This window comes from Hippoglossus stenolepis, chromosome 12 (assembly GCF_022539355.2).
Source record: "Hippoglossus stenolepis isolate QCI-W04-F060 chromosome 12, HSTE1.2, whole genome shotgun sequence".
NCBI classification, from domain to species: Eukaryota; Metazoa; Chordata; class Actinopteri; order Pleuronectiformes; family Pleuronectidae; genus Hippoglossus; species Hippoglossus stenolepis.
In genome coordinates, this window is record NC_061494.1 from 8,375,974 (window position 1) to 8,388,079 (window position 12,106).

General features: G+C 41.8%; 1 protein-coding gene across 1 annotated transcript; it reads left to right on the forward strand.

The window, feature by feature from the left end:
* The first annotated feature begins 1,035 nt into the window (after positions 1–1,035).
* b3galnt2 (beta-1,3-N-acetylgalactosaminyltransferase 2) lies at positions 1,036–11,659 on the forward strand. The gene is made up of 12 exons (XM_035173348.2): positions 1,036–1,280; positions 1,905–2,031; positions 2,412–2,512; positions 5,181–5,380; positions 5,597–5,692; positions 6,869–6,976; positions 7,063–7,141; positions 7,623–7,806; positions 8,140–8,265; positions 8,431–8,590; positions 8,684–8,740; positions 9,782–11,659. The coding sequence occupies exons 1-12, from the start codon at positions 1,172–1,174 to the stop codon at positions 9,917–9,919; spliced, it is 1,485 nt and encodes a 494-aa protein (XP_035029239.2). The 5' UTR covers positions 1,036–1,171; the 3' UTR covers positions 9,920–11,659.
* Positions 11,660–12,106: the final 447 nt, after the last annotated feature.

Genomic DNA, 12,106 nt, shown 5'->3' on the forward strand with positions numbered 1-12,106 from the left:
GGAATGGGACGGTAAGGTCTCTAAAATAACAATGATGCAACAATGGAACTCCATTAAAATCAATACAAATGAAATGTTTACGAGTGTGGCAGCTGGCGCTCTTGGTGGCGTGGCCCTCTCGTCCTCTCATGGAGAACCACTGGTGCTCTCAGAGTCAGAAGAAATAGTCGTCAAGCGTCCCTCTCCATGCACAATAGATTCCGCTTAAATCATTCATGTGCAGCAATGAGGACCTGCTTTAATATTCCCAAATCTTAAAGCTTTTACACATCACCTGGATCTTATTTTCAATCTTTGTTTCACTTCATTTAAATAAAAGGATACTCATACCTACTCCTACTTAATGTGTGATAAACATGGCAACAGAAAAGACAATTACCTATTCGGTGTACTATACCCTTCTGTTTAATTAATATGGTGTGAGAGGAGATAAAAACTACATTATCTTGCAAAATTACAATAATGATACGTAAATTAATGAAATGTAAATGAATGCTTCTGCAGTAGTGATACATGTGTGATAATGATGTGTATTTTATATTTACAGCTATTTGCTTTTATTTGCTTTCTTTGTTTTTGACCTATGCAAAGCATGTTTCAGCATTGTTAAAAGCGTAACATTAATGAAATATATTATTACTACTACTGCTACCACTATTACAACCACAAATGATAATATAATATAATATGGTATGATATAATATAATAATTATATGAAAAAAATGTTTAGTTGTGTTCAAATATACATACATATCTTCTTTCTTTTTTGTACTACTTTAGCTAGCATATCAGAGAATACAATTTGTACCAAAAATAAATAAATAAATAATTATAATAATAATAAACTATTGTTTAATATGAAATACCTCCCATGATAAAACACCAGCGCGTGTATGTCTCTGGCTCATGCTGTATTTGAGTGACTCGAGAGGTGGCGATGAACGCCATCTCCCAGGGTGCACCGCGACAGGGCTCCTCGCCTCCCATTGGCCGGGCTGTCGGAGCGGCGGAGGCACACATGAGGCGGCGGTGAGATGTCGGCGGAGGAGCAGCAGCAGCTGAGATGAGGCGCACTCGCAGAGCGGCTCACACCGCAGCTCCGTGCGGCTCCGAAGAGGCTCCGCGCCGCCACCGCTGAGAGGCTGCTCCGGCTGAATGAAGGGCTCCGTCCATGCGGAGGCTAGCGCTCTTTCTGCTGCCCTGTGCTGTCGCCGTCCTGGTGCACTTGTGGTTGGCACAACGACCCTCCTCCGCGCCGCTGGACAACAACACACTCTCGGGTACTTTGTTTCTCCCACCGCCGGTGTTCACCCTCCTCGAGAAGCCGCGCAACTTTTCCACAGCCGGGCGGCTAACTTTGCTTTCACCGCCCCGCTGTGTCCGCTGCGCGTGTTAGTTTGTGCGGGAACAGGTAGTTGAGGCTTGTGTGTGTGTGTGTGTGAGTGTGTGTGTTGGTGTGTGTTCGTTTACATGTGTATGTGTGTTTTGGTGTGATTATAACAGTTCAGAAACGTTGGGCGTTGCTGGGACAGTCTAATGTCTGGAAACACGGGCTGAAGCGAGCTGACCATCTACGGAGGATTATCACATATTATCCGAGGAATATATACTTTAACCACCATTTGATGCATGGAGACATTTATTTCCATCATGTGAATTATGGGATGCATCACAGTCGGTGCAAAGTAAATCTGAGAGGAGAGTGCTGTCAGAATCAGGGCTCGGGACACGTCAAGATTTTTATTTTATTAATGATCTCTGGTTGATGCCTCATCATTGTCACCCACTGTAGGTTGCTGGTCATATTTCACCCCAGCATCACTGTTGGCTGCTTCCTGTTGTTTGTGGGAAGTTTTCTCTCAGAGAACATGAATATTTCAGGATGTATTTTTCCTTCTTTACAGATGAAGCCTTACCTTACTATGAAGTTCTGGTGGGAGTGCTGTCAGCGAGACACCATTATGAACTGCGACAAGCGATAAGGGAGACGTGGCTGGGCTACATCCGGCATCACCCCCACTTCCAGCACAGGTCTGTAGGCTGGATCTCCAACTTCACTTCTGTTTCCCTTTTCTCTTTCTGTCTTTGCTTCTCCCAGGTCAGATTCACACAGGGGGAATAAACCCTGCAGCCGCCAACAAATAAGCGACCGCCCCATCAATCCTTTGTTGCCTCACCTGACTAGTGCCTAACACCGTCCTCTCTGTCATTCTTCCTTTTGGTCCATTTCCTTTTCATTCAGTGATCGAAGCACAGATAAGGTGCGATGGCCTTTAAGCAACCCCCCTGTAACCATGGCAATGGAGGGTGGATAGATGGACAAGCTTTTGATATCTTGTTGCCTAATATCGTGCACACAAAAAAAACAGGTGACTGCAACAACGTGGTGGGTTTTGTGCTTTGTTTTTCAGAGTGGGGGTGAAATTTATCGTGGGCAAACATGGGTGTCCCATTCCAGAGGAGGACAGAGAGGATCCGTACTCCTGCTCCATCCTGAACTTCACCGAGCCAGGTACCCAAAAAAATAACATACCTTTAATTGGTGGAGATCTGCAGCTAAAATAGAGAGAAATTCTATGTGCAATCTGTTGCTTGCATCTGCAATTGTTGAGCTGAGGCAGAAAAGCCTTGGAGATGAGCTGAAAGAATTAAAAGAATGCTTCTTTAGAAAAGAAGTAAAACACCTTTGTTCACGTTCCCCCAGAGCTCAAGGACACCCTTCTTTTCCTTTCCTCACCCAAGGCCAAAGCAGAAATGTCTGACAGTCGACGCAGCTGACTTGAACAGCAAACTAAAGCTCGAAGAGTGAAGCTGTATGAAGCACTGACAGACAGTATATATAATAATTGAAGAGACTCACTGTCAGATAGAATGTCTGCAGTGAATTATCGTGTCTCTCACGTTCATAGAGCTGGTCCAATTCAGATATTTCACTACTTGTTTCCCTGAGCAGTCTTTCACTGTCTGCTGCTTTCACGTATAAAAGAACAAAATTTCTGCTCTTCAGAATAGGCAACGGTCTTTAGGGTCATGGTGATGTTTTATTTTTTCCAGCCCCTTTTTCTGCTCTCTGGCGTGTAAATGGTTTTAAGTGTTGACGTGATTTGCTTGAGAATGGGAGGCGGAGGGGCGGGAGCTTTGGTGCGAGGTGCTCGCTGTGATTGGAAGAGGAAGAGGGGAAGAAAGCCACTGTTGCTTTTTAACACAGTTGGTTACCTGACGCACGCGCCTGAGCAGACATATGATTGTTGCTGAAATATCTTTCTTTCCGCTGCCTTCATCAAAGGGATCTCTTTTGGGGGATCTGGGCTTACAATAAGGTGAATGCTAATTAGCATCTTAGACTCTGTTATAGTGATCTGCTCCCAACATAAGTGAAAGAGTCAAACTCCCCACAAATGAAGCCAAAGAGTCTCTATTTCCCCCTGGTGGCTGGCTGCAGTATAGGTGCAGTATATGGATGGGACATGAGCCAAACTAGTCGAATAAATATTTTCTGAAAGATGGTTTCTGTCATTTTAGGTAGTTCTTATAATGCTGATGCATGTGAGTTTGGGTAAGTTTGGGTTGAAAGAAGTAATGTGTAAAAGGTATTTGTTAAAATGTCTAAAAGAAATTAGACCTATGTTATGCATTTGTTTACTTGTGTGTAATTGTTCAATTTTGTCAATTTTGTAACATCGTTCAACCCCCCCCCAAAAAAAATCTCCAGTTTATTAAAGGTCATCTTGGTCGCTTTTTAATTGCATATCGTAATATCTGCTTTTGTCGTGGTTTTGCCCGTCTCTGCTATAACAAACAACGCATGACAATGGAAAACCACACTGTTAGCCAGTTATCCAGTCTGCGTTTTTTTCCTTCCACTGTTTGTGTTGTTCACAAATTACTCATCGCCGTTTGCTGTGGAGCATGAATATAACTTAAATGAACATAATTTGTGCCTGAGTCCTGTCAGGTAGATTTTCATCTGCAGTGGTGGTGAAGACAACAACTCCCATGATCCCACACTGCCTATTGTTGTCATCAAATTAGGTCTCTTGTTATTGTTGTGATTGAGAGACCCAGATCGGCCAAAGATACATGTTGTACGTTTTACAAGTTATTTGATGTTATAAAAACTGGTGAAACATCCTGATTGACAGCTGAGACTGACAGTGGCGCCTTGCTACTCAGGCTCTATATATATATATATATATATATATATATATATATATATATATATATATATATATATACACAGTATTATATATAGGGATATTCTGGCTTCATTTATGGATAGTTGGAGCAAGTAGATATGTGTTGTCCATCTTTATATACAGTCTGTGACTGTGACTATCGTACTAACAATTTCCTTTTTTGTAGCAAAAATGCAAAAAAAAATCAGTGTTTCCACCATCTCCTGGTGATATTTGCAGTTTTTCTACCCCTCTTGTAATACATTGAATTTATGTGATTAATGGACTGTTGCAAAATAAGCTATTTAAAGACTTAATCTTGGAATCTACGGAATTAAATGTTTCTGTATTTCTGATATTTTATTGACCAACAAAATAAAGGGATAATATGAAATGTAATTGATGTAGAATACTAAAGAGCATTATTTTTTTATGATTTATTGATTTTCTTTCTAAATAAACCTACTGAAGGGAGCCAAGAGAAGCACTGTTTTTATTTGCTTTGGCAAGTTTGCACAAACAAAGCATTTGTATTGAGTCAGCACAGGAATATTAAATATATCTTCACACACTGGGAAAATTCTGCAGCTGCATTTAACTCTGTCAGTGTGAGAAACATTTTCTTTGATGAACGGCCGCTCTTTCTTTGACCGTGATTGGTTGCCTCTAACTGTCTTTTATTTTGGAGCAGGCAGCAGAAGTTGTGTCGAACATATATAAAGTAAAAGCCTGCTTTTAACAGCTTTGATCTTTTCATTGATCTCCTGGGTAATAAACTGCTCTTTTGTAATTAAGAAATCACACTCACGAGCAGATGCTCACTTTAAAGACAACCATCCCAAGAAGCAGCTCCTCAAAGTGCTGATGGTGTTGCTTTACCTTCTTCTCTGAACATGCTCCCTCTCTGCGGTCCTCATCACTGAAAAGAGACGGTCAGCATGTTAGGATCCTAATAAATTCCACCTGTGCTCGTGCAGTGACTGTCTGCCCTCCCTCCCGTACCAGTCACAGGACAGGATGCTGAGATCGAGATCGTGACCGTGGCAGACCCCTCCGTGCTCGCCCCGTCCGACATGTCGGCCATTGCCCTGGATTTCAAGGTTCTGCACCCGGTGGTGATCACCAGGTTGGGGCTGTTTCCCAGAGGGACCGAGCCTGAGCTTCAGAGCAACATAACAGTGAAGCTTCTCCAGCTGGACCAGGAGGTAACAGGGCCTGGACCTTTAAGCATAATGTATCTGTTATGCTGTTTTTCTGTGGAGCCTGTTGGATACACAGCCTGAGGGCAACTGTTTCTGCTGCTACTGTTTACTGCCAATGAAATTATAGTCTGTAGTGTGGTATTCATGCAAATTTACACTGAGGCAAAAAAAAACTAAATGTTGTTTGAGAATTCTTTATGTACAACAACTTTTTTGCAGGAGGCTGTTGTTACTGCTCGCTTCAGTGCCATCAGCACAGGGACCATGGTGAACGGAGTTTGGTACAAACCGGTGGAGCAGTTCATCTTGCCTAAGGTCAGTTTCACATACACTTTTCATGACTGTAGAGACACTGGGCTTCATTCACCCATACCCTCTTAAGAATTTTTTCTCAATTTGTTCTTAGTTCACGGGATTGTTCACCCAAAAATGACTCTTATCTACTCACCACTATGCCGATGGAGGGGTGGGTGAAGTGTCCACAAAACACTTTTGGAGTTTCAGGGCTAAACAGCGTTGCATTAACTAGGAAGAGGATAACAGCGGACATTTAGACTAAAACCATGGTGTAAATGATGCCGTTTCGAGTCTGTGCATCTGTGTTCTTATATTGATGAATGCCATGTCTTTGTAAGTTGAATGTGCGAGCCAGTATTTCCTAATTAGCATAGGTAAACGCCCCACCAATGCCCATAAAAGGGCATGGGACTTCAGTGATGTGTGCACACCGTACAGTCTATGTTCTAAATCACAGAAACTGAAAAGATCATTTAAGAGCTGCTAGGAATGAATGAACGAAAATCTATAGAAGGTGCCGCACCTGACTCAAACCGTAGTATTTGTATTTTGTAGTTTCAGCAGTGGACATAAAATACCACAAAAAACGATACAGGGGATACAGTTACACGTTCAGTAAAAGCTTTATGGGAGAAAGTCGCATATTTGAAGTAAAAAATATATATTTTCAAACAAAGAAGAGAGAGGGGAAAGAAAAGGAAGTGGAATAACTGATTATTTTACACAAGCATAATTAAGTTGTCAAGTGTGCGTATGAGTGCTCTTCAGTGTGAGTAGATTCTGTTCTTGCATAAGAACAAATTCCAGATAAGAAAACATTGGTGAATGTCAGAATCTTCGTAAAAGCTGCACAAGTGGGCTTTAAGAATAAATTTCTTCTTAAGAACAGTTGGTGAATGAGGCCCAATGAGATCATGAGTGGAAGTCTAATAACCAACACCCTCCAAAGACAAGACATTCTTGAGCTGTTAAAATCTTATTTTCTGCAGGTTGTATTCAAAGCAGCAGTCCTTCCATAGAAAAGTTATTATACATATTACTATGTATAGTTTTTGTACTCCTAGGTAATTATAAGAAACAGAAATAAAATACATAATGCAATTTCAAACTCAGGTATAATGTAAGTTTTGTAACGTGAGACAAAACAACACCAGGCTACATGTGCAACAAATGAAATGACTGTTCTTCGCCCAGGGTTTTGAAGGGACGTTGGTTTGGGAGAGTCTGGACTCTTCTGGATTGACAACGGTCAACTCCTCCGTGCAGCTCAATGATGGAGGAGGCGTCCTCAAGATCTCCTCCGTACGTGTCCATGTGTCAAAAATAAATGTATAAAGAAAATATTATTTCAAGTTTTGAAGTTAATTATTTTTTTCTCTGCATTGCAGATCGCAGAAGGCATATTGCCTCATAGAAGCGCTCTTGGGTTCCCTGGTTTGGCGGGAGGGTTCACATTTACTATCTACGGTTTGTTCAGCAACAGAACTCATTCTGAACTTGTGAAACTACATGAAAACAGTTTGATCAAAATCACTCTGAGCCGACAGTTGTAAAGGATTCGCTCTTTAAAAATTCCTAAAATCATCGTTCACTCTGGCAGGTTATGAGATTAGCTCCTTTTCGCCTCAGGGCTCTTGCATAGGAACGTGTCAAATAGGAAATAACATGTTGTTTTTCCTCCCTGTTGTGTTACATTATTGATTTTACCTCCCGCTCATGTTTGCATTTGAGTTTATCCGAGAATGGATTTGTAGCCATTTTGGTGAAAAGAAGATTAAATTCCCCCCGTTCAATATCTCTGTAAACAGAACTAATGATCCGTTCTGTAAACTGTTATAATTTTATCACATTGTTTTGCCAGCCAGTGATTTATTATCCCTCAAAAGAGCCTGTCATCACCCCCCCCTCATGTTCCTCTCTGCACCCCCCACCACCACCTGTGTGTCAGATGGAGACGGTCTGTCGGGGCTCCTGCGGGGTCGCCCAGCCAGGATCGAGCAGCACGCCTCCAGGCTGAGGCAGGAGGACGCCACCTTGCAGCGGGAGAGCCTGAGGCACGGCGACATGGTTTTCGTGGACGTAGTTGACACCTACAGGAACGTGCCTTCCAAACTGCTTCAGTTCTATAAATGGTATGCCAAGTGCTAATGACTTGATTCTCTGTCTCCAAATTGCCCGCGCCCTCTGAGGAAATCAGCAACCTGAAATGAAAGTGTGTCGTCGCCTCGAAACATCCCGTTGTTAGAATCACAATTGCAGTCACTCAGGGTGAAAGTAGTTGTGAGTCATCATGTAGCAACACACTCCGAGCGGTCTTAATCTTCGATTCGGCAAGTGTTTTATTTAGTTGCAGGACCTCTTGCCCTTCACTCTCAGTGGTATTTGAAAATAAATCCACTCTGGGATATTGCAAAAGAAAATATCAGAGGTGAGCTTTAATTAAGGTTGCAAATTTCCTCTGTCAGGTCTGTAGGAAACGCTGACTTTAATCTGCTGCTGAAGACGGATGATGATTGTTACATCGACGTCGACTCAGTGTTAATGAAGATTGACCACAAGGGTCTCAAGCGCAGCAATTTCTGGTGGGGAAAGTAAGTACTATTTTGTGTCCTATCCTGTTGAAAGTGTTTTGATGTTTTGATTTTGCTTGTGATTCTAGTCCACTTGTGTTTGCAACTTAACTGTGTTTGCATGGACAAGTGTGAGTTGAAAAGGAGACAGGATATGATGATAATGTATCTACCATCCTGACCTAGTTTCAGGCAGAGCTGGGCAGTGGATCGTATTGGGAAGTGGCAGGAGCTGGAGTACGCTAGTCCGGCCTACCCGGCGTTCGCCTGCGGCTCAGGCTACGTGGTCTCTCGCGACCTAGTCCAGTGGCTCGCCAGTAATGCACAGAATCTCAAGGCCTACCAGGTGGAGTAGCAAGCACCAAGCTCGACTGGGGAAATAATGGGCAGACAGTGATGAATATAATGTAAGCAATGTGTCCTGGATGTCTCGTTACAGGGAGAAGACGTGAGCATGGGGATATGGATGGCAGCCGTTGGACCACAGAAATATCAGGTGATAGAGGAATGATATCCAGATCTGTCTGCGCCGGTGAAGCATCATGAGTTGGTTTATTGACAACATTGTATTTACAAAAGATAACTTTAAGATAAGTTTGTCAGGGATCAACAGTAAAGTCCAGATCAATAAGACAGTCAAAGGTCAGGAAAAGGAGACATTAGAAACAATAGTTTTACTAACTTAATTTGCAACGATTTAGTCATGTGTGCTTCACTAGATCAAATTCAGCCATAGAATAATACGCACCAAAAATGTGAAATGATAAATAAGGGTTCCAGGCTGCCTTTTTCCAGTCATTTTAATTGTAGCCCTTAGCAAAGACTGCCTACATAAACTTCATTGTGTATTTAGTTTGAAATTGAACTCACTGTTAGTTAGAGGCTGTGCTTGTTTCATTTGTATGTGTTGAAAAGGTTTTCATTTTTTGTCCAAGTTCATACAAGGGACCTGCTGATAATGGATGACTTGTCTATGACTAGCAATAAGAGATAAGCCAACCTTATGTACAGTTAGTTTACCTGTAATTGAGAAACTTAATCATGAACCCGTCATCATTAAATAAGGAGGGATATACATTGGGTTCAATGTGTCAATACAACCATTTAATTATAAGACCGTTGAATAGTGAATATGACACAAGAAGGACTGGAAAGTGACATTACCATCATTTTCCTCTTAGCATTTCACTCTTTCACTTTGTGAACTGACAACCCTTCGGCTATTTGCTCAAAACTGTATAGTTCTCTACCCTTCTAGCATAGCTTCACCATCAGTATCACATATGACTGCTCATCATGTATGAACACGTGTCAACTAAAACCTCCACAGTCTTAGGTTTACCAGCGGAGGCTGTGAAAACACAGTAACTGTTCAACAGGATAGTTGTGTTCACTGGTTTAATTTTGGCAACATGTAGTTCAGTGAGAGTGAATCGACGGTGAATGCTCTCAATTTCAAGACCTGAACCAACGTATGACTAATAACCAGATCAGTGCGTCCTTGTTAACACAGTCACCCCTCTTGTGCTGTTGTCAGGACCCCAGCTGGCTGTGTGAGAAGGAGTGCTACCTGGACATGCTGTCGTCCCCCCAACACACAGCTGAGGAGCTGCACATCCTCTGGGACAGGAAGAGGGCCTGCGGAGACCCCTGCGATTGTCCCTGGGGCCACTAAATCTGGCTTACACCACACGCACCATGTGGCACTGTGGGTAAAAATGCACTCAACACTGGTTGTCAGTTCATTTTCTGTGGTTTCCTTCAAACCCAACTGAAACGTTTCAGAGTTTTATCAATATTGTCACATGATTGAAACTAGATGTATATATTTTTTCAAATATGTGATTTTCTGTTGGAAAAATATCTTTAAAATGTTCCATTGCAGGTTCTTAGAGGGGAAATCTGGTATTTTTCAACCTGGGCCCTATGTTTCTATATGTGGGTCTGTAAATGAATGGTGCTTTGGAATCAGTCCAGTGGATCGTGGTGGCAGTGGCCACAATCTAATCTTATGGGGAAACAATTGCCCACTTTCGCTCAACTAGAAGTCTCACTGCAGCAGCTCGTTGTCCCTCCTCTGCTTGTTTCCTCTCTCTCTTCTCGTTCAACCTTCAATTTGTGGGAAGTCTTTGTTTGTATACTTTGTCTCAAACAAGTAGGGACGACCATCGGAGTCAAATGCTTCAGAAAAAGCAGAAAAAGAATCAGCCATAATAGTTTCTCTCAGTAAAACCCAACTCCTCTCTCCAACTCAAGTTTCTGCTTTAATCTTCCTGCAACAAGCCAAGTCTCCCGAGACTTGAGAGTAAGACTTCTCGTCGAGCTAGACGTTTGTGATGTTGCCAGACTCTTAGCAAAGACCCAGAATAACAACTTTAGCCCATTATTCGTGAATAAAATTAATTTTAAGTGGACATTTCATGGATTGTTGGAGTAGCCCAATAAGATTACATTGTAGCCACTGCCTTCATGTCGAGGCTGCTAGCGTAGGCAGTCCACTAGACCAATTCCTAAAGTGTCTGTAAGTACAATGGAAACCGCTTATAGTGATCAAGTTTGTCCCGATTTAGTTGGCGGTGCACAGCACGAATGATAGAGACACAGAGAGGAGCAGTAAATTACTGACAGAGCAGATAAAAACTGTAAAAAATTTGCTTTTTTTTAATGGTCCAAGCAGGTAAGAAAAGACCCCAAATGAACGCTGTAAGGGGATTACTTGATCATTATCACCAAATTATTTAAACAGCACCACTGTACCATTCATTCACACACCCACATTTAAAGACATAGGGCCCAGGTTGAAAAATACCTTTTTAATATTAACAAAATACCAACGTCATGAACCATTGGCAGCTTCAGAATGCATTAAAACACATTAAGCTGTAGCATACTGCCAGTATTTGTATCATGAACTCAATCATTCATTTTAAAAATGTCTTCAGTGGAACAGACAAAAGACTGTGATGGTTTAAAGATGTTTAAGTCATGTGTTATGTGACAGGGACCATGTGCAATACCAGGTCACCCTGTACAGAATCACTGCTGTGAGACTTGAGTACTTTGTAGTATGATTATTACTGGTGCTCTAATATTTGACGGACTCAAACCTTTGGGTCTAAAAAGGCATATTTGATGGTATTTTAAAGACAACTGCTTTACATTGCTGTATTTTGTAAATTATTGTCTTAGGCTTTTCATCCTCTTCACTATTTGTAGATTTATGATGAGCTTTCTCACAAACACACAGTTTGTACTGTAACTGTCATTGTGCAAATAGTGATGTGGCCTTACTGTGTTTGTTAGGCATCATACATTTGCAACACAAATTTTTTGAAACTTGACAAAGAGACTCGCTAGTTTCACCCTGGTTCTATAAAACCTTCCTCACAGGTAATAAAAAAACTCTCGAGAGATCTATTGTGTGTTTTTGTTGTTTATTTTGGGGACTGCTGCTGATTCCGTGTTGGGATCCATGTTGGCTCTGAAGCTCTGTGTTAGCCGTCAGCCCTGTGTAGTCAACGCACAGTCAGTAGACAGACTTTGCTCAACTGTTAAAAAGAAGACGTGCATTCCTTCTTTTCTTAAAAAGGAATTTGAAATCGCTCTTTCTGCTTTCTTAAGACAGCTAGTCGTCTCCCACTGCTGGAATGATGAAGAGGAAAACCCGTGGAGCGCTTTAGCCCCAAATTGATCAGTAGCCTCAAATGAATCAATGGGACTGAACATGTGCACTCAGCAGACACTTTGAAAATGTTGACGAGAAGTAAATGTGGTGCGTTTTCCCTCTAAGCAGTTTGTGTGTTGAAGTATAATCATGTGATTGATGCAGAGTCACTAGAGTTAGATCACCTCGCAGTATATT

Excerpts from the sequence above, each read along its gene's own strand:
- b3galnt2 (XM_035173348.2), top strand. The coding sequence starts at position 1,172 with ATGCGGAGGCTAGCGCTCTTTCTGCTGCCCTGTGCTGTCGCCGTCCTG. Across the intron at positions 1,281-1,904 it reads GGACAACAACACACTCTCGG|ATGAAGCCTTACCTTACTAT; the intron begins GTACTTTGTTTC and ends CCTTCTTTACAG. Across the intron at positions 8,591-8,683 it reads AGAATCTCAAGGCCTACCAG|GGAGAAGACGTGAGCATGGG; the intron begins GTGGAGTAGCAA and ends GTCTCGTTACAG.